This window comes from Chiloscyllium plagiosum, chromosome 3, assembly GCF_004010195.1.
Source record: "Chiloscyllium plagiosum isolate BGI_BamShark_2017 chromosome 3, ASM401019v2, whole genome shotgun sequence".
NCBI classification, from domain to species: domain Eukaryota; kingdom Metazoa; phylum Chordata; class Chondrichthyes; order Orectolobiformes; family Hemiscylliidae; genus Chiloscyllium; species Chiloscyllium plagiosum.
In genome coordinates, this window is record NC_057712.1 from 84,970,358 (window position 1) to 84,997,972 (window position 27,615).

The 27,615-nt window shown below is 40.6% G+C and overlaps 1 protein-coding gene across 2 annotated transcripts in view; it reads right to left on the reverse strand.

The window, feature by feature from the left end:
* Positions 1–26,812, reverse strand: part of mms22l (MMS22-like, DNA repair protein) — a 162,506-nt gene extending 135,694 nt beyond the window's left edge. For both annotated transcript variants that reach the window (XM_043685425.1, XM_043685419.1), the window contains exons 1-8: positions 26,763–26,812; positions 22,097–22,276; positions 17,967–18,092; positions 15,561–15,613; positions 12,630–12,717; positions 10,519–10,696; positions 6,161–6,254; positions 49–179 (exon numbers count right to left, since the gene is read on the reverse strand). In XM_043685425.1, the coding sequence (XP_043541360.1) occupies positions 49–179; positions 6,161–6,254; positions 10,519–10,696; positions 12,630–12,717; positions 15,561–15,613; positions 17,967–18,092; positions 22,097–22,272 (846 nt within the window). In that variant the 5' untranslated portion in view covers positions 22,273–22,276; positions 26,763–26,812. The remainder of the gene's footprint in view (positions 1–48; positions 180–6,160; positions 6,255–10,518; positions 10,697–12,629; positions 12,718–15,560; positions 15,614–17,966; positions 18,093–22,096; positions 22,277–26,762) is intronic.
* Positions 26,813–27,615: the final 803 nt, after the last annotated feature.

Here is a 27,615-nt window from a genome sequence, read left to right on the forward strand (position 1 = left end):
AAAACAGGGTACATTATATATTTAAAGCTGAGAAAATCTATTCTCTACCTTGGTATACTTGTTAATTGCTAAAACAATCAGATCATGTAGAAGGTTGTTACAATGGTCTTCGAACAGGCTGACATTTGTCAAGTTTTTTCCAGTTAAATTCATAAACTGATGTGCATAAATCACCTGACCTAAAACAATAGGAGACAAAAGGTTCAGCAGAACATAGAAGGCAATAACATCAACAGCAGTAAAGTTTACTATTTGCCATATGCAAGTATCATATACATTTACATATCTTCACAGAGCCCTGAGGGAACATTAATTAAATATGCATCGAGAAAATTTAAGAGGCTGTAAACATATGTCAAACAAAGCTAATTTTATATTAACTAGTGTTTAAAAAGTGATGAGTGGCAGTATTGACAATTTACTTTTCTTCCCTTGTTGCAGCTCCATGATCTACCTCCAAACAACTAGGAATTGCTAACTGTAACAATTTAACAGACAATATGGCCTGAATAGAGTGGATATTGGGAAGATGTTTCTACTGGCCGGAAAGACTAGGACCTGAGGGCACAGCCTTAGAGTAAAGGGAAGACCTTTTAGAATGGAGATAAGGAGAAACCTCTTCAGTGATGAATCTATGGAATTCACTGCCACAGAAGGCTATGGAGGCCAGGTCATTGAAGATATTTAGGTTCTTGAGTATCAAGGGGATCAAGGGTAACAGGAAGAAAGCAGTAAAATGGGGTGAGCAGACTCGATGGACTAAATGACCTAATTTCTTCTCTTGTGTTTTCTGGTCTTATAATGTAGAAATAGTCTCCAAAATAGAAACCTCAAATCAACAATTCTCTTGAATATTTCTTCAACTCCTACCTGATTTTTTCAACACCATTTGCATTCCTTGGAAGTTTATTCCAGTTAATTTAGTATGTTTTCTAAGCTTCAGTCTGTATCAACTCACTAAAGAATTTACAGTAACCATGAACATACTATTGCGCCTCATTCACCTAGTTATTTAAAAATCTTGAATGTTTCAGTAGCATCTTCCCTGATCCTTCAATTCCCCAGAATTAATAATCTCAAGGCTCTTCAACCTCTTCTTGTGGCTTAATGTAAGTATCAAATTTGTCATCTTTTTATACACTTCCTTCATCAACATTTACCAGGTAAACAGTGTGTGAAGCTATTATATAGCTGAGTTTTCATTAAAACTATCTATAGCCACAAACCATTCATTCGAATAGTGCACCTATGGGATACCTTACTAATCATCTGACTTATAACTACTCATTGAAGACCCTCAAGGCACTTGTTAGATACCATTTGAACAGTGAACTCAGAATTGACACAGCACAGAAGGCCCTCTCTGTCCACCTAGGTTGCACCAGCTCTCCAAATAAGCATTTCACTTAGTGCCATTCTCTCTATTACCTGACATATTAGTCGCTTTTACTAAACACAGTCTCATTCCTTCTTGAATGCCTCAGTTGAACCAGCATTTAGCTCACTCTCAGACAGTGCATTCCTCATGGTCCTTTTGCTTCTTTGGCCAGTTTCTTTACATTTGTGCCCTCTTCACCTTCATCCTTTCAAAAGCAGCAATAGTTTCTTCCTAATTATTCCGTCCAGACTACTCAATTTTGAATACCTCGACCTAATATCACCTCAGCCTCGTTTTCTCTAAGAAAAATAGTCTGAGCATCTCCAATTGATCTTCATTACTGAAGTTCTTCATTTCTGGAACCACTCTTTTCTACATTCTCTGCAATGCCATCATACCATTCAAAGGTGCAGTGCCCAAAAACAGATGCTGTTAAATATAACCTTCTCACTCCTATACTTTGTGCATCTGTTAATCTTATTAGTCAATGCCATGAGAGCCTGCTGAAGATGCTCAAGGCAGTCAGCCATCTGCAGATTGTATAACGCTGAAGGCCTATACTGTACCTTTAAGAGAGAGTGAATGTTGTTCTTAACTGACAGCTTACAAGCACCTGTGTATATGACTAGATGGCAGTCCCAGAGTGTACTAGAAAACGAAAATGTATAACATTTGGCTGTGAAATGGACACCTGAATTCTGGACACCAAAATTCTGAATTTTGACAACAATTTGAATTTAACTGGTTTAAATAATACCCCAGGATACTAAAATCCAATTGAGTTTGAATTTATTGTTTTGCCAACATCGAACCAATGAGATGATCCGATGTTGCATGAAGAGCTAACATCTTGGTCTCCAAGAAATTAGGAAACACTCTCTATCAAAAGTACCTTTTAAATTAGATTACCTACAGTATGAAAACAGGCAGGAATTGAACCCTGGCGCTATGAGACAGCAGTGCTAACCACTGAGCCACCATGCCATGTTTCATATGAAACATACTTGCAGTAAAAAGAAAGCCAATGACCCAGGGAGACCCTCAGCCAGAAGAAGACACAGAAGATGACAGTGACTGAGTGGTTTTGAAATCAAGTTGATGTAATTTTAATAAGTGTCTTATTGGAACAGCATATGGTTATAGAGTTGGAGGCAGATAATAAGCAGTTCAGAGAAAGGGGGGCTTAGAGTCGTGAACAGTTGTTTAATGTTCACTTTTAAAGTAAAAAAAAATGTTATTTTCTTAAATAAAGGAATTTAGGAGTTCTCTGTCACTCATATTTTAACAGATTACAAGGTGAGATAAGCTTTTCTGGGTATTTGGTTTAATTAACAGAGGAGTTCATCTCCGTGTCATAACTAAGATGTACCTTCCCCAATTTCAGTAGTCTAAAGCAAAAGATTCCCATGAAATGATGGCAATATTGCAACTTCGAAGGAGGCTTTCAGAATGTCCTTGAAGTGTTTTTTCTACCCTCCTAAAAACTGCTTAGCATGATGGAATCTTGTGTCAGATGTGCAGTTAAAGTGGCCCACTCAACACAGCTGATTCTAACCTGTGCCTCAATGATGACTAGCGAAAGGACACTGATAACGGAGCCTCTATTCTGCCTTCAGATTCTCAGGACTTTGTGAAAGCATCATTGGTGATATTTCTCTCATGGTTTGAGATGCTTGCTGCACATTGTCCATGTCTCTGATGCACGTAGAAGGACCGCTAACATTGAACTTCGCGTCAGGTTTGAAATCTTCTACATCAAATACTGTGTTCTTCAAACAGCCAATGAATGTGCTGGCACACTGGATGCAATGGCACATTTCATTATCTCTTCTTATGACATGGGGTAAACCCTCCTGCTTAATTTAAACCAGCAACATGGAAAAGATTTATCCTATGCAGTAATATGTGAAAATTCAAGAGGCCATGAGCTAGTTAAAGTAAAAGTAACAACTTTATTTCTTAAAGTATAGCAGAGATTAATTAACTAACAACTACTTACAGCTCCTTCCTCTAACATATCTTTTATTTACCCTTCTATAATACTAATCTGATAAAACCCCCAATTAAGATTTACCAAAATTCAACTTTTCAAAACAAACCAGCCAGATGTTGAATCTTATTATGTCTTCCTCTGTCTTCTTTTCTTCTTCTTAGGGATTTCTGTTTCATAGGTTACTGATCAATAAAAGTACCTTTAAAAGAGCTATTCTGCAGGCAGTCTGCAAATGCTGAGGGCTTGACAGTTCTCCTCCCAACTGTCTTGTACCCCCAAAGCATCGGATTATGTCATTGGCTTTTAATATTTTCAATATTCAAAATTCAAACTTGATTGGAGTTTGGTATTTTTCAGGGTATGATTTAAACTGATTGGCCTAATTCGAATTTGTTTTGTCATGTCCAGGCAACCAGCTAATCGAGTTGTGCGACCAAATGTTACATTATATCTTGTTCAGGACACTTGATGCTGTGTCAGTAGTTCTGCTAGCTTTTAATTCTCTTAAAAGGTACAGTACACCCACATCTTCATAACACTGTCTTCCCTTGCTGAAAGGAGGATCCCAAGATATGAGAATTGATCCATGGTATAGAATGGCTCACTGCATATCTTAAGGGTTACGGAGAGAGTGATACAGCACAAGCAAGCTGAAACAGGAACTTTGCAGATGTTTAAGCTAAGGCCAGTTTTCTCAGATGCCTCTGTGAATGAAATGATGATGGTTTGGAGCTCAGCCTCTCAAGTGTATCCAAATGCAAGCATCACCTATGATCTGTAACTCAATGACATGGGTTGAGGTGGCCTTGGTTCTGGAATAGAATGGACACAGTTTGAACAGTGTCTCACTCATCCTGTAGAGAAGCTCCACTCCCTTAGGAAACTTCATGGAAACAAGATGGAGTTTTACAGAGAGGAAGCTGGAGAGCAGCATTGGTGCAATAGCACTGCCTTTCTTGATCCCAGTTTACATACATGTTGTGTCTGTGGTGGAGTCATTGCTGAGGATCCCAGCTTGCATGTTGCATACTGCAGATGGAGAATGGTAATAAATATTTGTACCTGGCCAAATTGGAGGAACACGTTCCTTAATTTCTTCTGGTTATCAGAGATGAAGGCCTTTGCGAGCTCGAAGAGGACGCACGGTGGCACAGTGGTTAGCATGAATGCCCCACAGTGCCAGGGTCCTGGGTTCAATTAAGGAGAAAGTGAGGACTGCAGATGCTGGAGATCAGAGCTGAAAATGTGTTGCTGGAAAAGCGCAGCAAGTCAGGCAGCATCCAAGGAGCAGGAGAATCGACGTTTCAGGCATGAGCCCGAAGAAGGGCTCCTGAACAAGGGCTCATGCCCGAAACGTCGATTCTCCTGCTCCTTGGATGCTGCCTGACCTGCTGCGCTTTTCCAGCAACACATTTTCAGTCCTGGGTTAAATTCCCACCTTGGGCAACCGCCTGTTTGGAGTTTGAATGCTCTGTGTTTCTGCCTGGTGCTCCAGTTTCCTCTCACACTCCAATGAAGTGCAGGTTCGGTGAACTGGCAATGTTAAATTGACCCCTAAGTATCCGTGGGATGTGCAGGCTAGGTGGATTAGTCCTGGGAAATACAAGGTTACAGGGATAGTACTAGGGAGTGAGTATAGGTGGGATGCTCTTTGGAGGAGCAGTGCAGACCGATCGAATATTTGCACTTTAGGGATTTTAAGATTCTCAGACAATACATAAAATGTTGCTCGTGCTCTCTGCACTTTTCTTGCTTTGAAGGTCATGTCCAATGACATCCATATTGTGATCACGGTTAGAACTCTTCAGTCACTGGGAGATGATTACAAATATTCTCCTCAATTATCTTCACTGTGGAGGACAGCAGGAGGACTTCTCTGTAGTTAGTGAAACCAGTCTTATCTGCTTTCTTGAATTTAGTCACAATTACAGTGTCTCGGTGATCCCAAATCATGTTCTTCTCATTCCAGATGCCACAGACACATTCAAGCACATAGAAAATCTCAATGAAACAAGAAAACAAGGAGGAACAGTAGGCCATTCAGCCCATTGAGCCTGTTCCACCATTACAGCTAATCCTCTATCTCAATTCTATAACTCCACTCTCTCCCCGTACCTCTTGGTATCTTTACTGTCTAGAAATCGGTTTCTTTCTTACAATATTGTGGGGCTTAGCATATTCTACTTAATAATTTTATTCTATTTGATGAAGTACTTTGCAATATTTTATTAAATTAAAGGCACTTGAACATACTTTTTCTATTGTTAATAGAAATTTGAGTCTGTAGATGCAGTTGCTTCTTTTTCTCTTACACACTGCCCTGCTTTGTTTAGTATGGTTTGTTTACACTAAAAGACCTTTGTTCTCTCACTCAGATCTTTATATCTTGCGATCTTTGAATATCTCCATAGATGCAACAAGTTAACACTCAGCCAGGCTTGGGGAGATTCTTAGTTAAACAAAACAATATATTTGTGCTGTTATCTGTCCTACAGAGAGACTAGGTTTCCCACAGATCAAAAAGGTGTGGGGTAGTGGTAGATGTCTTCTGGCTCACTTGGATGTTGCAAACATGTGGGTAAATATTTGGATCCATTCAAAACTGTGGTCAATTCCATAGTTAAACACACGTTCAAATAACATAACACAGAAAGGAACATCTGGAGCAGCTAACCAGTGAAAGCAAATGTCCGCTCAAATTTATGACAATCCTCATTTCGGAGTCTGATTTTTTCAACAAAACGGTTACAGGAACATAATCTGTGATTTTTACAGACAAGCATGCTTACCTAACATTTTATCTCCAAGCATATGCAGGATTTCCAGCACTGACCAGTGAATATCCAGATGCAAATGCAGCAAATGCCAGGATGGTGGAAAAACCTAACAGAACAGACAAGCAGATCATCAGCATGTACATTATAAAGCGACACATCACTGATAAATATCTGCAAGTGAAATCATTACTTTGAAATTCGGCAGCTTACTATGAAATTAAACATTTACACATGCAAAGATCCCCAAAAAGAACAAAGTAATGTATCAAACTAGGTGGTAACTTCTGAAGCTGCGTGCATCCAAAATGTTATACATATAATGCTTGTAAGGTTGCAATCTTCTGCAACTTTCCCTTAAATGGAGGGTAAAATGGAGGACTTGTGATTTGCTCTGAATTATGCTCAACAACATGCCTGACTGGTAAAGGTAAAAGGAGGTTCATGTTTTCTTGCAGGGAAGAAGATGCGAGATATTCGCAACCATAAACATCAATCAGGTCAGCTGTGCTGATGGCGGATAGACTGTTAACAGTCATAGAGGTCAACAGCATACAAAAAAAAGGCCCTTTGGCCCACTGAATCTGCAACAGTCCAAACAGTTCGAATCCCTTTTACCATCACTTGGCCCATAGCCTTGACATAGTAGCCCTGAATACGTGTGCAGATGATGAACTGCTCCATTATTGCCCCAAAGACTTTGAAAGTCTGACCCTGCAAATTGGGTAGGATTTGCAGAGCTAGGACCTGTCAACTCTGCGTTCCCCATCCACGAGCAAAACTTCAGGCCTGGTCTCCAACTCATGAGGGGTTGTTAGGAACATCAGGCTTTTCAAATGGTTATGCCTGATTTCGTCTGTTAAATTTGAAAACAGAATGGCTTACAGAGGATAGCTAACTAGCAGTTCCATCTGGATACAATGCTCATGTAACTCACATTGCCTGTCAATGTCCACCTGCATGGCAAACCATCCAAAGCAAGAAATTGTAGACCCTATTGCAAGTTTCAGAGATTTTCTTAAAACATTCTGGAATCTTACAAACAGGCTAGTCTCTAAAAAAGTGAAAGAAAGACAGAACTGCAAAGTAGAGGCGGTTAGCCCCGTGCCTTAAGCAGGGTAAATATCTGTCAACACTAGAAACATGGGTGAGAGTTCACGCTCAGAGTAATGATACCAAGTTAGGGAGTAATTATTGAGATTAGAAACTTTGCCTTGATTGACTATAAGGACACATGGGTTCTGGCTAAAGCATCTAGTTTTCACATCCCTGGACACTTTGGGGCAATTTATTTTAGTACGGTCAAACCACTAAACTCCACATTTTTGAACCATGGGAGGAAACCAGAGCACCCGGAGGAAACTCACATAGACATAGGGAGAATATGCAAACTTCTCAGACAGTTACTCAAGGCTGGAATTGAATATGGGTCCTTGGCACCATGAGGCAGCCAAACACTGTGCCACCATGCTGCCCTCATTGCTAAAGTCAGTTTTGGGATTACATATTCTGTGGCTAAAAAACAAAAAAAAGGAAGCCATCAGGAGCTGGGATCAGCTTTGGATGGGTTCCTGCAGTACAAAATGTACATTTAAGGGATAGAGTAAAGTGTAACTGAGGAAGGGGACTTTCTGATGCTTTAGTAGTTAAATAGGCTACTTGATCTGCAGTTTAGGTCATAAAGGTCGACTGACTAGTGTTTAATCAGTATTGTGTTTATTTAGTTTTTATTAATGTACAAATCAGCTAACTTGTGTGGAAAGATAAACAGTTAGTACCTAGGGTCTGATCTAACTCTTACTCAGAATTGAAAAGCCCTGCAACATGCTGTTTTTTAATGTTACAGATTTGGTGGGGGAAAAGGGGGAGTAAGAATAGGGGAACAGACGGTGAGGGAGCCCAAAGTCAAAGGGAGAGGTTGCTAACAGTGGTGAAGGACAATTGAAATGTCAAATGGTTATTAATAAAGGCGTAAGAGGGAGAAAATGTCCACATTGCTTACAGCGAACTCAACAAGACACGGACATGTGGTTAAATGAAAGAAAACTGGAGAAGGCAAATCAGCGCAGGACTTACACAGTTAATGGGAGGGCCCTAGGATGTGTTATCCAAAAAAGAAACCTAGGCATGCAAGTACACAGCTCCTTGAAAGTGGAGTCCCAAGTAGACAAGATAGTGAAGGCATTTGGCACACTTCACTGGTCAGAGGACTGAATATAGGAGTTAGGGTATTATGTCGTGGCTGTGCAACACATTGATGAGGCCACTTTTCAAATAATGTGTTCAATTCTGGTTGCCCTTCTGTAGGAAAGATGTTGTTAAACTTAAGATGGTGAAGAAAAACTTTACAAGGATGCTACCAGAACTGGAGGGTTTGAGCTATCGGGAGAGGTTGAATAGGCTTGGGCTTGTTTTGCCTGGAGCATCGGATGCTGATAGGCAAACTTATAGAAGTTTATAACGTAATGAGGGGCATGGATAAGGTGAATAGCCATGGTCTTTTGCCCAGAGTAGAGGAGTCCAAAATGAGAGGGAATAAGATTAAGGTGAGAGGGGAAAGATTAAAAAGGGAACTGAGGAGTAACGTTTTCATGCAGAGAGCACTGCCTGGATGAAACAAGCTACCAGAGGAAGTGTTGGAGGCTGGTACAACTACAACATTTAAAAGGCACCTGGGTGGGTAGATAAATAAGAAGGGTTTAGAGAAATATGGGCGAAATGCTGGCAAATGGGACGAGATCAGACTGGGATGTCTGGTCAGCATGGATGAGTTGGACCAATGCTTCTGTTATCATGCTGTGTGACTCTATGATGACAAATCTTATTACTTGACCTCCTCCCCAGTGAGGCACTAGAAAACAAATACCTTTCTAAATGTTCTTGATTTCTAAAGAGATCCAGGATATTTCTGTAGGAGTTTCTCAAGGTAGCAACTTAGGTCCAACCATCTTCAGCTGCTTCAATGATTTTCCCTCCAACACAAGGCTAGAAATGGGGATGTTCGGCACTGATGGCACAATGTTCAGCACCATTTGCAACTCCTCTGATAGTGAAGCAGGTCATGTCCAAATGCAACAAGATCTGGACAATATCCAGGCTTCAACTGAAAAGCGGTAAGTAACATTCACAGCACATAAAAGCCAGGCAATGACCATCACCAATAAGAAACAATCTAACCACACTCCTTGACATACAATGACATTACCAGCATTAAATCCCCAACTATCAACATCCTTTGGGTCACCACTGAACAGAAACTCAACTGGACTAGCCATTTAAATGCAGTAGCTACAAAAGCAATCAGTGAAGAAATGCAACTGCACCTCCTCCACAACCATCCTCAACACTGGAGCCTCGCAAGGATGTGTTCTCAGCTCCCAGTACACCTATGACTGTATAGCTAAATTCTATACAAACACCATCTTCAGGTTTGCTGATGACCATCACTGTGGTAGGGCAGATATCAAACAACAATGAGTTCAAATACAGGACAGAGAGAGTGCTTGATGTCATGGTGCAAGGATAACAATCTCTCTCTCAATGTCGGCAAAACAAAAGTACACATCATTGGCTTCACGAAGAAAGGAGGAGGACATGCCCCATCTATACCAATGGAGCTGAGGTGGAGTAGGTTCATAGCATCAAGCTCATCGGAGTGATGAAAATCAACAATCTGTCCTGGACTTCCCATGTAGATGAGACGGTCAAGAAGGCACAATGTCTCTCCTTCCTCTAGCAGCTTAGGAAGGACCCTCATGTGCATAAGGACCCTCACCAACTTTGACAGATGCGCCAAAGAAAGCACACTACCCACATGCATAATAGCCTGGTACGATGAATGCTCTGCCCAGGACTATGAGAAACTACAGAAAGTTGTGTGCACAGCCCATACCATTACAGGTGCCAACCTCCCACCCTTGGACTCCATTGACACTTCTTGTAGCCACGGAAAGGCTGCCAACATTGCCAAAGATTCCTCCCACCCCAGTAATGTTCTCTTCCAACCTCTTCCATCAGGTAGAAGATATAGAAGCTTGAAATCATGCACCAACAAGTTCAAAAACAGCTTCTCCCTTGCTGTTATTAGACTGTGGCATGGAACTCTCTAACTTTAAATAATGTCATTCTTGCTAATGTTGATTTTGCTTTGTGCACCTCCTGTTCAGCCATAGCCTTGTATGCCTTGATCTGTCTATGCACCAGCTGATCTGTATGTCCTTGTTTGCTATAATCTGCCTGTACTGCACACAAAACAAAGCTTTTCACTGTACTTAAGTACATGTGACAACAATAAATCAAATCAAAGTTTGTCAGAAGTAATTCACCTCCCAACCCCCCAAAGCCTGTCCACCATCTACAGAATTAGAACAAACCTTGCCCTGGTTCTGTATCGAGAAGTTAGCCAGGGTATTGCTGGAAAGATCACGGAGGTGGCCAATAAACAGAGTAAGTGCATATAATTCTTCCACTAATAACGAGGGCAGCTGGGCTTCTAGCTCATCGTATGGATGAACTTGTTCATCATTTAATCCTCTGGAAGATTCGAGATATCTACACAAGAAAGAAAATATGTTTTTTTTACAAATTACTTGGCCTAAGTTTAGTTTTGCAGTATCACTTAAATTCAGTGATAGATTTTTAAATCTTCAATGCTTTCTATTTCCTGCTCCTAACATCAAAACATCTCTCTGCAGCTGCAGTGCATTTATTACAAAATACGTCAGCTGCATCAACACTTCTACTACACCCATTTTCCCTTTCTGAAGGGGGTAGCACAGTGGTTCAGGGGTGGGACGGTGGCTCAGTGATTAGCACTGCTGCCTCACAGCTCCAGGGACCCAGGTTCGGTCCCTGCCCTGGATAACTGTCTGTGTGGAGTTTGCACATTCTCCCCATGTCTGCGTGGGTTTCCTCCACGTGCTCCAGTTTCCTCCCACAATCCAAAGATGTGCAGGTTAGGTGAATTGGTCATGCTAAATTGCCCATAGCCAGGGGTGAATATGGGGAATGGGTCTGGGGGGGGGTTACTCTTCAGAGTATGGACTTGTTGGGCCGAAGGGCCTGTTTCCACACTGTAGGGAATCTAATAATTATATTACCTCTCAGAGTCAAACTGACTCTATCTGCCCTCTTCAAAAAAAGGCAAAAGATTCCATGTGATTCTTTTGAAGAAGGGCAGGGTAGATATCTTGGCTGCCCAAGCAAACATTGCTGTGTGGCAACTGGCTATCATGTTACCTGCATTCCAAAAAGAATTTCAATGGTCAGGATAGATGCGGTACAAATGTAAGATATCCTTTCTTGCACTACCACCAACCCCCACATCAGAAATACTGCAGCCATGGAAAGTGTATTGCATAAGTAATATGAGACCAAGGTGCAGAGGATGCTGAACAATAACTGTAGAAATATTACTGCATTGAACAGTAAGATCAAGCAGAGTCTTAATTTGAATTATGAAAATTTTGAGAGGGTAAATAGTGAAATAATATTTCCATTCGGTTACGAATCGTAACAAGAAGACTTAATTATAGAGCAGCATTAGAAGCACTGAATGGGATACTGGAAAGGCTTTTTAGCATATGGATTGCGTTATCGTGACCGACTCAACTTGATAATGAGGAAAGTATTAAATAAGTGCAAAGATATTAAAGGTACAGGGAAGTGTAATTAGTTTCAGCAGGGAGTCAGAGACCTTGGACAAATTAAAAGACCTGCTGCTGTTGCCAATTCCTAAGATTCTGAGAGAGATGATGGCATAATGGGAATTACACTCAGATTCGCAAGAGCCAGGTTAATCATAAGAGACTCGACAGTGTGGAAGCAGTCCATTCGGCCCATCCAGTACACACTTCAATGAGCATCCCATCCAGATCCACCACCCTACCCTTCCCTGCATCTCCCACAGTTAAAGCTCTAGGAACATGGGTTCAAATTTCACCATGACAGCTAGTACAATTTAAAATCAATTCATTAAATTGGAATATCAAGCTAGTCTCTTGTAATGAAGCGTCATCTGGTTCACTCATCTCCTTCAGGGAAGGAAATCTGCTATTCTAACCTGGTCCGGCCTACATGCGCCTCCAGACCCACAGTGACATGTTTGACTCTTAACTGCCCATTGAAGTGGCCTTTGCTGAAGGAAAGTAACGGTAAGCCCTGCAAATAGCACATACTTGTCTGACTTAGTTCTTTCAAAGCGGAAGATTCAGCATACGCAATACCCAAGTACTACTGAGATTTTTAAACTGTTTTATTCCTCATTAGAAAGGCAACTAAGGACAGGCAACAAGTGCTGGCCTCGCCAGTAACGTTAGCATTCCATGAAAGAATTACAAAAAAAAATTTTCAAATTGACCAGCTGAATCATTTAAGCTGCAATCCTTTCACAAGCAATACATGGTTTTCAATGCAGTTTGGTGACTCTTCAGTAAAACCTCTGAAATATTCTCAAGTAATGGTGAATGGAGATTGATAAGATTACCTGAAAATAAACACTTTGATGTACTGGAGGAAGTTAACACACTGCTGTCTGATTTCATCTGCTTCAACATACAAGCTATTGGCATGTCCTGCATAGTATTTAAACATAAAACATCAAAGTGAACAAGCATTTCATCAAACTGCATACAATTTCAAACATTCCTGCGATAAGTGACTTGATTGATATATTGGCCCAGACTCTCTTGTCAAAACACCAGTGAGAATCACAGTACACACCGTTATTATGAGTAAATGATACACCAATTTCAGGTGCCTGGCTCACCGCTAAAATGTATTGAACGGCATGCAATTGTGACATAAGCAATGTAGATATGAAATAAATGAAAATTAAATGCTGTCAATGCCAATTTAGGAAAGTTTTTAAATGGTGTAACCGGTGTAAATTACTGCCAATCCACTTCTCAGACAAAGATGTGGCATCTTACTTCATCAGATTTTAATTGTTGCAAACTTTAAATTTTCAAAATTAAAACAAAAACATTTGTGGTTACTATTCCTTAATCTATTTTTCTTCCCACTGTTTATTTCTCCTTTCTCTTGATTTGGTACTGAACTCACCCACTCCAATTGTAATGTTTTCTCAGTTGTACCACCGTAAATTCACAAGCTTTTAATCCCTTCCTAAGGAAAGACACACTTGTTTGTCCTTTCACAGAGATGCCAGGAGTGTGGGGCTGAATTTCTAATTGTCAGGGGTGCTGGCTCACTATTAAAGTTGTACTGCTGGATGGGTGATCCGTCTTCTGACTTCCCTAGAACATGCAGCAATTTTCAAAACAACAACATGAGATGACAATGCATTTACCCCCAATTAACTGCCTGGTAAATTTCTTGGCAAGCTTGCTACTATCTGTGTACACCTGGCGGGAGTCAGCCAATACATAATGTTGCTGTTGGTTAAATGCCTTGAAAAGAAAGGGAAATTCTAAGGTTGGCATAAAGATTCTATTGATTGAGCACGGCCGATCAAGAATATGACTAACCACTTGAAACACTCGCCCATGCCATGAGGCTGCTGGCCCTCTGCTCTCCTACTTGCTCCATTGGGCAAAACAATTGTAGACTTGGCCCTGGATGCCATCTGTCTTTGTGGTTCATACTTCAATACCAGTTTCTATTTCTTGGCAGCTCTGGCATCACTAATTGTACGCAGAGCTGCCTCCATCCATTAGTGATGGGGCACAGGCATGGTGTTGGGACTCAGAAATGATCCGAACACCAGATAATAAACCAACCCCTAGTGTCTCTCAATGCAGTGTTATAACTTTGCACTTTTAGCAAATTTCCAAGCAAAAGAACACAGAAACCAAAACATGCAATCTAACTAATGGTTAAATGATTTTGGTTGGCTTGCTGCAAAGGACTACAGCCCAATAATTTTATCTAAATTATAATTAGAAGTTAGGAAGAGGAGAAATTTATCCTCATTTATAACTTGGAACAAAATAAATGGGTGTGTTGGGGGGGGGAGGTAACCAGACCTCACCTTGCCCATCTGACTTACCAGAAAATATACCCACTGCCAATATGGAAACAAGTGACTTCCACATATTCAAGGTATCCACTTGAATCAGACACTGGGCCCCTCAATTATGCTTGCCAGGGTCCTGCAGCCATTTCTTTTGAAGCTTTGCTCCAAACTGAACATAAAACTTTTTTAATCACTTGCTTTTGAGAGGACCTGCAGGCTGACTTAGTATCCGAATCAACAAACCTTCCTGAAGCCCTGAGCTACATCTGGGCAACCCAAAGACATCTGCAGCTGATCAGTTCTATGCAGGTGGGGCCCCAGGGACAGTTTCCTACAAGCTTCATCCCAATATAAGAGGGCAGGCATTACTTTGAAAACGTTCATGCTGCACTGTGTTCTGTCCGCCTCCAATTTCTCAGCCTTAATTTCCTGACACAACGAGGTCTCCCTTGGAGTTTGAGAGTAACTACAGGGAGAATAGCTGGACAGTTTCACTTGACAATCAACCATCTATCTAATCATTTTCATTTAACTTTGTGGGTTGTATTCTGCTGTTTGCAGCTCTATAATCTAACAAGGCCTACAAAACTAAACTGCTCCTTCGGGTAAAACAACAACTACAGACCAATACAGCATCTGGCTTCAAAAGAGAATAGCTCTATACTTCCAGATTTACAGTCAGAACTTAAAGGAAAATAGTAGTATTGGGAGAAATACCCTCAAAGCAAACTGTTTCCCCCATTTATTTTTGTCACTGCTTCCCATTTGAAACTGTTAAGACAAATTTGTTTCACTTTGAACACTTATGGCCAGCAGAAAAATTATACTTTCTTCCAAGTGCTACAAGGTAATTTGAACTGAGTTGGAACCCAAAGAGATAGTGCCTACAGTGCTGAACTAGTCCTTGCCACTTTTTTTCCTTCCCTAATGCAGTAAGTGATTAAGATTCAGGGTGACATCGCAAATGAAAGATTAGCAATTGTGGCTCTACAGATTTGTCAAGACAAAACAACTAGTCACAACATATCCCCTCAGATAAATTAGACTTAATTTCTATCAAACCAGGAAAATTCAGATATGTGGCAACTATTAAACAAAAATCAAGCTGCATGTCAGAGACAAGGTGTTATGCAATGAGTAAATCAATGATTAATAATAAAAGAGGCAATGTTAACATTCCAGAGGTAAACTAATATTAATCTGTTAGAGATCTGGCTCATTCTTTCCACTGGGATTTGTTTGTAATAAATTAATGTTTCGCTTATAATACGCATTAATACAAGCTTTGTTGTTTCAATAATTGACTCAAACTAGTGAGATTGGTTACTAAACACAAAGAAGAGATCATTTAACTGGGCACTATGGAAAGTATTATTTTAACCAGCATGTTCCAGCAGTCACAAACAGAAAGGAACTCCATGCATTCTGCTGTATACTTGCCAAAATCACGTGAACTAGCCTGTGCTAAGCCTTCTAAACAGCTGATCTTTTGTCTGAAAAAGAACAAATTTAAATTATTTTAAATTAAGGCACCTTCATTTACACATTGAATAAATAATTTCTGATCATTATCCATCGGGCCAGGTACAAAGAAATTAACAGGGACAATTAGGATTACAAAAATATTGGTTTGATTAATTAGTTTTATGCATGAATTTTCAGGCATGGAACATAAATTGAATATATAGCACAGCATTATATAACCATCTCCATGCACTCTACTTAACACAAAGAAATGACACTGTTCAGACCTCACAATTATAGTATTCTCTATGCTCATGCCCATTCTTTTCTGAAAGACTCCGATTTGGGGCCAATCCCCATTCTGGGTAGGAAACACAAACTGCCAATGTTGTTGTCATCCTACTCCCAGCCATCAAACTAAAATGTTTTTTTTAAAGAGAAATACAAGGATCCAAAAAATTATCTATATTTTAACATTTAAAGTACATGCTGACACTTGATACTCCTGTTTAGATATGGCAGTCAATGAACAACATGTAGAAGGGTATAATCAGAAGTCAGTCTGGATATTGCACTGGAGCTACTTATTTTCTGAATCAAATTTCACGAACTGTTGCCATGGTTTTTTTTTTGACATTCTTCTCTTTGAAAAATGTAGCAAATTCATTTTTAAAATCGCCACTTGTGACAAGTCTTCATTGAGTTAATATCCTGCTATATTATGAAGGTTCTTTTAGCTTTCCCAGTCTGTTCTTTGAATGGTAACCTTGACATGCCCTTTGTTTATTCATCAATCAGCTAGAACAATCTTTCAACTTTAATCCTCTTAAAACCTTTCACGATTTCCATGACTTCCACTGTTCCAGTAAAATAGCATTACATTTTCAAACCTTCCTTTGTGACCATAATTCTCATTCCTTTGAGCGAATCGATGCTGCACTCATTCCACAGTGCCTTACATTCCATCAAAGGCCAGAGAATCAAGAAATAAGAGCAGAACACAACACATGAAATAGATGCAGGAGGATGCCATGGGATTGTAGAACCAGAGGAAATTAGAGATGGGATGGAGTAAACCATAGAGGTATTAGAAAAATCAAGAATTTTAAAATCAAGGTGTTGCTTAACCAAGGACCAAGATTGCATAGTATTCTCAGGAATTAAAATATTCCCAAGGCAAAACAAAGGGTTTAAAATGGGTGCTTAATTCAATTCAACTCAACTCAACTCCGAATTTGGGTTAATTTCTTAACTTAGCATCCTTTAGTATTGTCATATTTCAAATTATACCATTATGTAAACACAAGAAACCAAGGCTCAAAATGTATCTTTTGCATTCTGCAGAGAACCTAACTTCAGAACACAACTGGGCTACATGATGGGGATGAGAAACTGAAAAGCATATTTGATCTCACATGCTTCAGAAAATGAAAGTTACTTTGGCGTGATATTGAGTGATCACGCCGATTCTGATCAAGGTGAGTTGGTTCATCTGAACTCAGTGGAAGTTTGTTTCCACAGTTGCCTAGTGAGATTCCACTCCCTGAGTTTAACTTTAACAAAATGAAAGATTTTAAGAATCAGTGAAGCCAGCCGAAGCTTAAAAAGGCTGATGGGGGCTTTAAGTTATGAAATAGCTGGTCAGTTTGCCCAAGAGAAGACAATTTGAAAGAGAATAAAGAATATATTCTACCTACCATTCAAGATAACTGGGTATATTATTACAAGTAGACCCTGGTTGAGGCTCCCCAATTCACTATGGCTCCAAATGGGAACATTCTGCCAGTGTCTTCAATTTATGGGCATGAATCCACGGAGTGCACAACATTTCTTATGTCACAGCACTGCATTCAAGATTATTCCGAAATAACATTTTAGGATAATGCAAACAAATATCACTGGGAAAACTTAGCAGGTTTGGCAGTATCTGTGGAGACAAAGCAGAGTTAGCGTTTTGGGTCCACTGACCCTTCTTCAGAAGTTAAAGATCTGCTGAGTTTTCCCAGTGATTTCTATTTTTGTTTCTGATTTCCACCATCTGCAGTTTTTTGTGTTTTTATATGTAGGTTTGCTCGCTGAGCTGGAAGGTTTGTTTTCAGATGTTTCGTCACCATACTAGGTAACATCTTCAGTGAGCATCCGAATGAAGCACTGGTGGTGTAACCCGCTTTCTATTTATATGTTTGAGTTTCCTAAGATTGATGATGCCATTTCCTGTGTGACATCATTTCCTATGGTGATGTCATTTTCTGTTCTTTTTCTCAGCAGGTGGTAAATAGGATCCAAGTAAAGGTGTTCTATTTGTATTTAAATTTTAGATTAGGACAACAGACGTACAGAACTGAGTTCACAAGAAGATTTAAAGACAACAAGCATTTATACCTCAGTAATCCAAAGAGAAGTTTAGGAGATTCAACTAGTGCCATTTCAGTCACCCACTGAAAACCAAAAATATCCACGGTGTCAGCTTCATAGCCAGTGGGAGAAGGATCCAATCTTAACAGCAGTCTTGAAAATAGAAAAGAAGTTGGGTGTTAGATTGCACTGACACATCAAAACCTCATTCCTAATGTTCAGGAATTGCAGTTTGTAACTGGCAAGCAGATGGTTAGGTCATGGTAGTGATCTACATCAAAATTCAGCAAAGATCTGATGATATAATTTCATATTTTTGCCCAGTACGACCAATCTTTGACAAAGTTAAATAAGCCTATGAAGACAACCATCAGCTTGAACCCCTGGGCAATGACCTGTCAGAATGGATCACTTACCCATTGCAGAACTTGTCAGTTATTGTTAATTTCTCATGCATGGGATTTGCATATCACCAGCAAGGCCAACATTTGTTACCCATTCCTAATCACCTTTGAACTGAATGGCTTGTGAGGATGATTTCTGAGAGCATTTAACCACATTGCTGAGAGTCTGGAGTCAGACGTAAGCTAGTCTAGGTAAGGACTGGCAGATTTCCTTCCCTGAGGAAAATTAATTAAATAAATGGATTTTTATGACAATTGATGATAGTTTATTGTCACCATTACTGAGACCAACTTTAAACTCTAGACTTATTAATTGAATTTTAAATTCCACAAACAAGCATGACGGGATTTGAACTCAAGTCCCTGGATCATTAGCCTCCGCATCAGGATCACGAGATAGATTTCAACATTGCTTGGGTTTTACATCAGACCCCACCAGATTACCAGCCAGGGGATGAAAAAGATTTCATCATGACAAACTCCAACTGAACTGTCTAGTATTTTCTTTTCTAATCAAGGCTCTAGTCAAGAATAAGGAGGCATATTTTAGGCATAGACAACTGGGATCAAGTGAATACAAGAATAAGAGGTGTAGGGGTATTCTTAAGAAGGAAATCAGGAGAGCTAAAAGGAGATATGAAATAATCTTGATCCAAAGAGATTCTACAAGTACATTAAGAGCAAAACAGCAACCAGGGAGAGAATAGGGCCCCTTAAAGGTCAACAAGGACATCTACGTGCAGAACCATATGAGATGGGAGAGATTATAAATGAATATTTTGTTTCAGCTTTTACTGTGGAGAAAAACACGAAAGCTAGGGAACGCAGGGAAACTGATCTCTTGAAAACAGTCAACATTAGGGAAAAGGAAGTGCTAGAGGTCTTAAAAAAAACATAAAGGTGAATAAATCTCTGTGAGCCGATCAAGTGCATCCCAGCAGGTTGCAGGAATTTAGGAAAGAAATTTTGGGGCCCCGAGCAGAGATATCTGTATCATCTATAGCCACAGGTGAGGTGCTGGGAGACTGGAAGGTGGCTGATATTGTGCCCTCATTTAAGAAAGGAGCAGCCTGGGAACTATAGACCAGTGAATCTGACACCAGTGGAAGGTAATTTGTTGGAGGGGATTCTGAGAGGATTTACATGTATTCGGACAGGCAAGGACTGATTAGGGATACTCAGCATGGTTTGGCGTGGGGAATCGTGTCTCACAAACTTGATTGAGTCTTTTGAGGACATAATCAAAAAGATTGATGAGGGCAGAGCAATAGACATTGTTTAAATGGAGGTAAAAACAATGACTGCAGATGCTGGAAACCAGATTCTGGATCAGTGGTGCTGGAAGAGCACAGCAGTTCAGGCAGCATCCGACAAGCAGCAAAATCGACGTTTCGGGCAAAAGCCCTTCATCAGGAATAAAGGCCTTTAATAAAGCCTATGACAAGTTTCTGCATGGTAAACTGATTAGTAAAATTACATCGCATGGAATTCAGGAATACCAAATTGGCTTGATATTAGGAGATAGAGGGTTGTGGTGGAGGGTTGTCTTTCAGACTGGAGGCCTATGATCAGTGGTGTTCCTCAAGGATTGGTGCTGAGTCCACTGTTGCTTGTCATTTATACAAATAACTTGGATGAGAATTTAGGAGTAATGGTTAATAAGTTTGCAGATGAGACCAAAATTGGTGGTGTAGTCAACAGTGAAGGAAGTTAACTAAGATTACAAAAGAATCTTGATCAATTAGGCCAACGGGCTGAGGAGATGTGAGTGGAGTTTAACTTGGATAAACGCTAGGTATTGTACTTTGGTAAAGTGAACAAAGGCAGAACTTATACAGTTAATGGTAGGGCCCTGGGTCGTGATGTTGAACAGAGAGAAATCTAGTGGTTCAGGTGCATACTTCCTTGAATGTTGAGTCACAGGTAGGCATGGTAATTAAGGAGACATTTAGCATGCTTGCCTTCATTGCCCAGAGCATTGAGAATAGGAGTTGGAATGTTATGTTGAGGTTATACAGGATGTTGGTGAAGTCACTTTTGGAATACTGTGTACAGTTCTGGTCGTCTTGCTTTAGGAAGGACATTATTAAATTGGAGAGAATTAAGAAAACGTTTACTAGGATGTTGCTAGGACTACAGGGTTTAGAGTTATAAGGAAAGACTGGATAGGCTGGGGCTTTTTTCGCTGGAACATAGGAGGTTAAGGAGTGATCTTATAAAGGTTAATAAAATACTAAGGGGCAATGATAAGGTAAACAGCAAAAGTTTTTTCCCTAGGATGGGGGAGTTCAAAACTAGGGCCATATTTTTAAGGTGAGAGTAAAAAGATTTAAAAGGGACCTGAGGGAAAACGTTTTCACACAGAGAATGGTTTGCATGTGGAATAAACTGCCAGAGGAAATGATAGATGCAGGTACAGTTATAACTTTTAAAAGACATTTGGACACGTCCACAAACAGGAAAGGTTTAGAGGGATATGGACCAACTGCAGGCAAATGGGACTAGTTTAGTTTGGGAAACTTGATTGGCATGGATGAGATGGACTGAAGGCTCTGTTTTTGTGCTGTGTGCTTCGATGAAATTAATCTCGTTTATAATTCAAATAGATTACTGCAGCAGAAAGTTAAACACTGGAACTCTTTTTGCAAATGTCAATGCTAAATTCTAAATGTACTGACAAAATGAATTAATCGTTAATTTAAGAGCAAAACAAATTATTTATCAAATTCTGTTGAGGCATTTCATAAATCTTTCTAGTAATGCTAGACTTCAGATTTGATCGGTATTGTGAAATAGAACTTAGTAATTTCACTCATCACTAGTTTTCTTCTAAAGTTAAGGTTATAGAGTCATAGAGCAACCCAGCATGGAAACAGGCCCTTCGGACCTAATTGGTCCATGCTGACCATGGTGCCCACTCAGCTAGCTCCAATTGCCCACATCTGGTCCATATTTCCCTAAACTCTTCCCATCCATATACCTATCCAAATGTTTTTTAAATGTTGCTATTGTACCTGCCTCAACTACTTTCTCTGGCAGGCTATTCCATATATGTACCACTTTCTGCATGAAGACGTTGCCCCTCAGGCTGTTCCTAAATCATTCCCCTCTCATTTTAAATCTATGCCCTCTAGTTTTCAATGCCCCAGCCCTGGGAAAAATAAAATATGCATTCATCCTATCTATGCACCTCATGATTTTATACATCTCAATAGTTTATGTATCTTTCTCTATCAAACAAATGGCTTCGTAATATCTAGCCAATCAAATTGTTTCATGATTTTAAGCCCTTCAATTAGATTACCAGTTAACCTTCTAAATTAGAATACAGGTTTAATACCAGCAGAATACTAGCTAGGTTTTGTAAACAGTCTTCATAATTGAACCTTTGATCTCAGATAATTTCAAAGAATTTATATTGCATATGCTCAATGATCTTGGCTGAAATGCATGCCTAACACTGCACCCCAGATAAGGTCTACATTATTTCTGCAAATTAAGCATCATTTCCTTACTTGTATATTCAGCCTTTTTGAGAATAATGTCAACAGTTCATTAGATTCTTCATTACTATTTGCAACAGTGCACTGGCTTTTCATGAACACTGTAAAGAGGCAAGAATGAGATCGTGTGGGCAAACTCCTATGGAATAAGTCAGCTGTCGCAACAGAAAGTTAGATTACCCACATTGAGTCTTTGAGCCTTTACCCAACAGAAAGTAACAGCTGCTATACTAGTTTCTCTATTACATACCGGTTAAGCGATCCACTGATCAGATAGCCATCAGCAGAAAAGGACTTTCCTCCATCTCGTTGAGCCAAGGTGCAGGAGAAAAAAGGTGGTCTGCAGCACTCCATATCCATCTCCATCCTTTCTATCACATACGGAGACACAGGGGGAGTAAGAGATCCCCCAAAGTTATCATCCATTTTCCTAGAAAACAAATAACCATTATGAACTGCTTCCCCTTCTAATTAACACACTATCAGCTTTTTGCTAGAAAGCCATGGAATGGTCAATAATGTCACAAAACATAATAGTCCCAGTTAATTAACTGTATAGGGAGGGAATAATACAAAGGGCACCTATAAACAACATCTAATTCTCCAGTTGAGAGAATGTACTCATGACATACTTTATAGTTTAAAAGAATTGAGAGAAAACATAATTGCAGACCAGTTTGTGTAATATTCATTGTGTAATAATATTGTGTAAAGGAAAAATGTTGCATTCTATTACAAAGAATGTAACAATAGTACACAGAAAGTATCAATAGGATGACGCAAAGTCAACATTGATTTATAAGAGTGTAACACAGAAACATAGAAAACAGAAGCAGGATTAGGCATTCCACTAATCACTGCCTGCAAATCAGAAAACGACTATATAATTGTAGCAAGACATCCCTCCCTCTCTACTCAAATTCTCGCACTATGAAGGCCAACATACCATTGTATTCTTCACCATCTGCTGAACCTGCATACTTACTTCAGAGACTGGTGTACAAGGACACCCACATCTCATTGTATCTCGTCCTTTACAAATTTATCACCATTTAGATTATCTGTCTTCCTGTTTTCACAACCAAAATGGATAGCCTCAAATTTATCCACTTTATACTTCATCTGCCATATATTCGCCCATTCACTCAACTTGTCTAAATCACACTGAAGAACTCATGCAACTTCCTCACAGCTCATCCTGCCACCCACTATTATGTCAGTTGCAAACTTATATTTAGTGCTGACATTTATATCCCAAGCACTGGTCCCAGCACCACTCCACCAGTCACTGTCTACAACTCAGAAAAAAGACCTATTTATTTCTATTCTTTGTTTGCTGTCTGCCAAATAGTTCTGTATCCAAATCAGTTCACTACTCCAAATCCCAAGTACTCTAATTTTATGTGCTAATTTCTTATGACAGATCTTATCAAAAGCCTTCTGAAAGACCAAGTAAATTCCAATAGATTTATCAAGCATAATTTCCCCTTCATGAATCCATGCTGACTATTTTCCAAGTGCTGTGCTATTCAACGAACTCTAATATTTTCCCAACCACTGATGTCAGGCTAACCAGTTCAAATTGTAGAAACTGTTTCAGAGTCGATAAAATCGCAAAGATGGCCACCAATGGATCGACTATTTCTAGTGCCACTTCCTTAAGTACTTTAGGATGCAAATTATCTGTCCTTGGGGACTTATTTGCCTTAAATTCCATGATTTTCCAAACTCTATTTCCCTACTAACACTGAATTCCTTCAGCTCCTCCCTCTCACTAGACCCTGTGTTCCCAACATTTCTGGGACAGTATTTGTATTCTCCATTATGAAGTCAGAATCAATGTATAGTTAATTTGTCTGCCATTTCTGTTCGCTATTATAATTTCCTGTTTCTGACAGTAAGGGATCAACATTTGTCTCCACTAATCTTTTTTTTCCCTCACATACCTGTAGAAGCTTATGTACAACCAGTTTGTACATTTCCTGCTAGTATACCATCACTCCTTATTGTATCCCTCTTAATCAAACTCATTGTCTTCCTTTGCTGAAATCTAAATTGCTCCCAATGCTCAGGTCCACTACCTTTTTTGTTTGCCAATTTATACACCTCTTCCTTGGATCGAATATTATCCATAACTTGCCTTAATAATGTCACCTTTCCCATTTTAGTTTTGCGCCAAACAGGAATGAGTGTTTGCAGTTCCTCCACATGTTCTTTAAATGATTGCCACTGCCTATCCACCATCAGCCCTCTAAATACATTCCCCAAGTTTATTATAGCTAGCTCATGCCCCATACCACCATAGTTTTCCTTCTTCAGATTTAGGACCCTGGACTCAGAATCAACTACTATGAAGAGATACTAGATAGGCTGGTGCTGTTTTTCTGGGAGCAGAGAAGGCTTAGGGGGAATCTGTTTGAGATACACAAAGTTCTAAGTGGCATAGACAGGGTAGATGAAAACAAACTTTTCCCCATCAGCAGAGACATTAGTAACGAGGCAGCATAGTTTTAAGTAAGGAGGCTGAAGGTTTAGAGCAGATTTGAGGACAATATTTTGCACCCAGAGGGTTGTAGGTATACAGAACTTGCTGCTTGAAAATGTGGTAGAGACAAAAAAAACTGCAGCTGCTACAATCCAAGATAGACAAGCGGGAAGCTGGAGGAACACAACAAGCTAGGCAGCATCAGGAGGTGGAGAAGTCAACGTTTCCAGTGTAACCCTTCTTCAGGACTGCAGGTACGGGGATGAGGATAGGGTTTCAGGTGGGGGGGGAGGTAGGGATAGGTGAACACAGGTAGAGGGTACGACCTGGTTGGTCAATGGGAGGAATGAATCTGGTTGGTAGCTAGAAGGAAGGGTTGATCAGAGGAATAGAAGAGAGAGGGAGGGGCTGGGAAGGGAAGTTATTTGAAATTTGAGAACTCAATATTGAGTCCTCAGGGCTGTATGCTGTTGTCCCTCCAATTTGTGGTCTGATTCATTGTGGCAATGGAGGAGACCAAGGATGGTCATGTTGGAAAGGGAGTGGGAAGGGGAATGAAAATGGCGGTGTCAGGGAGGTCAGATCGGCCCCTGCGGGCCCGACTGAGATGCTCGGCAAAACATGCCCTGAGTTTGCATTTGGTCTCCCCAATGTAGAGAAGACCACATCGGGAGCACCTGATGCAGTAACCTACGTTAGAGCAGAGGCAGATGAACCTTCTGTCTCACCTGGAAGGACTATTTGGGGCCCTGGATGGAGGTGAGGGAGATGGTGTGCCGGCAGATTTTGCATCATTTATGGTTGCAGGGAAAGGTACCTGGGGGTTCATGGGGTGTAGCGGAGAGATTGGTGGTAACCAAGGTCTGGCGAAGGGAATGGTCCTTGCAGAAGGCAGAGAGCGGTGGAGAGGGGAAGATGTTCTTGGTGGTGGGGTCTAGTTCAAGATGGCGGAAGCATTTGAGAATGATACATTGGATGTGGAGATTGGTGGAGTTGTGGGTAAGGACAAGGGGAACCCTGTCTTTATTGCGTATTTAAGGGGGACGGGTTTAGAGCAGTGGAGTGGGGAATGGAGGTGGTGCAGAGGAGGGCTGTCTGGATGACAGGGGAGAAAAGCACATTGTTCACAATAGGTGGACATCTGGGATGCCTGGGAGTGGAATGTCTCCTTGTCCGAACAGATGCAGCATAGGCAGAGGAATTGGCAGGACGGGATGGAGTTCTTGCAGGATACTGGGTGGGAGGAGGTATAGTCCAGGTAGTTATGTGAGTCTGTGGGCTTATAGTAACCATCCATCCGGAGACTGTCACCAGAGATGGAAATGGAGAGGTCAAGAAAGGGAAGGGAGGTGTCAGAAATGGAAAGAGTGGCTGAGGCAGAAACCTGCAAAACATTTAAGCACTATTTAAATGAGCATTTGAAATGCCCTAACAAACAAGGCTACAGACCATGTGCTGAGAAGTTGGAATAGAAAAGATGGATATTTGATGAATGGCACAGTCTATAATAACCATCCCCAGTCTGTATGACCTGCTCCTGCCTATAAGGTTTAGCATCAGTCTATAATATCCAGCTGCAGTCTAAATAGGACTTATGCCTGCCAAGTCTCACCATCAGCCTGTAAAAACCAGCCCCAGTCCATATGACTTTGTCCTACCTACAAGTCTCAGTATCAGTCTATGACAACCAGCCTTTGTCCATAGTTACTATTTCTGACCGCCCATGCCTACAAGTCTCAGCCCCAGTCTATATGATCTGCTCCTACCTACAAGTCTCAGCCCCAGTCTGTATGAACTGCTCCTACCTACAAGTCTCAGCCCCAGTCTGTATGATCTGCTCCGACCGACAAGTCTCAGCCCCGGTCTATATGATCTGCTTCTACCGACAAGTCTCAGCCCCGGTCTATATGATGTCTGCCTACCTACAAGTCTCAGCCCCAGTCTATATGATCTGCTCCTACCTACAAGTCTCAGCCCCCGTCTATATGATCTGCTCCTACCTACATGTCTCAGCCCCAGTCTATATGATGTGCGCCTACCTACAAGTCTCAGCCCCAGTCAATATGATGTCCGCCTACCTACATGTCTCAGCCCCAGTCTATATGATCTGCTCCTACCTACCAGTCTCAGCCACAGTCTATATGATCTGCTCCTACCTACCAGTCTCAGCCCCCGTCTATATGATCTGCTCCTACCTACAAGTCTCAGCCCCAGTCTGTATGATCTGCTCCTACCTACCAGTCTCAGCCCTAGTCCCAGTCTATATGATCTGCTCCTACCTACTAGTCTCAGCCACAGTCTATATGATCTGCTCCTACCTACATGTCTCAGCCACAGTCTATATGATCTGCTCCTACCTACTAGTCTCAGCCACAGTCTATATGATCTGCTCCTACCTACAAGTCTCAGCCACAGTCTATATGACTTGTACCTCTGTTTCTGGATTCTTTTTTCCGCTTGTTTCTTTTCCGGCTTCCCGCGTTTAGCGTGACGTTGGCTGCGCGCGTGCACACCACCGCCGCTGGTGATTGGTCAGGACTTTTGGTCAGCGCCCTTGTGATTGGTCGGGTTTTTTATGAATCGTCAGAGGCGCCTCCGCCGCTCAGGGAGCGTCTGGAATGACCCAGTCAGTGTCCAGAGGAAATAAAAATCACAGTGTCTGTCTTCCCAAAGGCCAGGAAGGGTCCTGGGGTTTCAGATATGAATCGTGTGAAAGTTTAAGTGTTTAAATTGTTTCATGTCCGTGCACGGGGAAGGGAAGTTATTCATTGAGATCTTCCAACATTTACTCGTGTCCTTTTGTGACACGATCTCTAAACGGACAAGGATCAAGAACATCAAACTCACTTCAGTCGCTTTTGATGCATGAAGTGCGATCTAATTATCATTTTTGAATAACTATATAACATGCATTTGTTACAAATACTGTAAGAAAGACAGTCTCAAATAATGTGTGCATCAATTTGCAAAACAAATTGTTCAGCATCAATCAGCTGAAACATAACCAGCAATCTTGCTGGATCTGTACCTGATCAACGCATATAAGCAAAAGTCCAGACCTTGTTCCCTTTACAACTTTAAACTATTGATTCAATGATATCATGCACACTTTCTAATCGAATTATCATGTTTAAAGTAAAGACTAAAACGTGTTTGGCTTCAAAATATTTTATATACAATTGAGGTTATCATTGATTAATTCAATATTTCTGTCAATTTGTGAAACCAGACTGCTAAACTTTAACTGTGCACAATTTAATCACTTCTGTTCGCAGTGACGATGA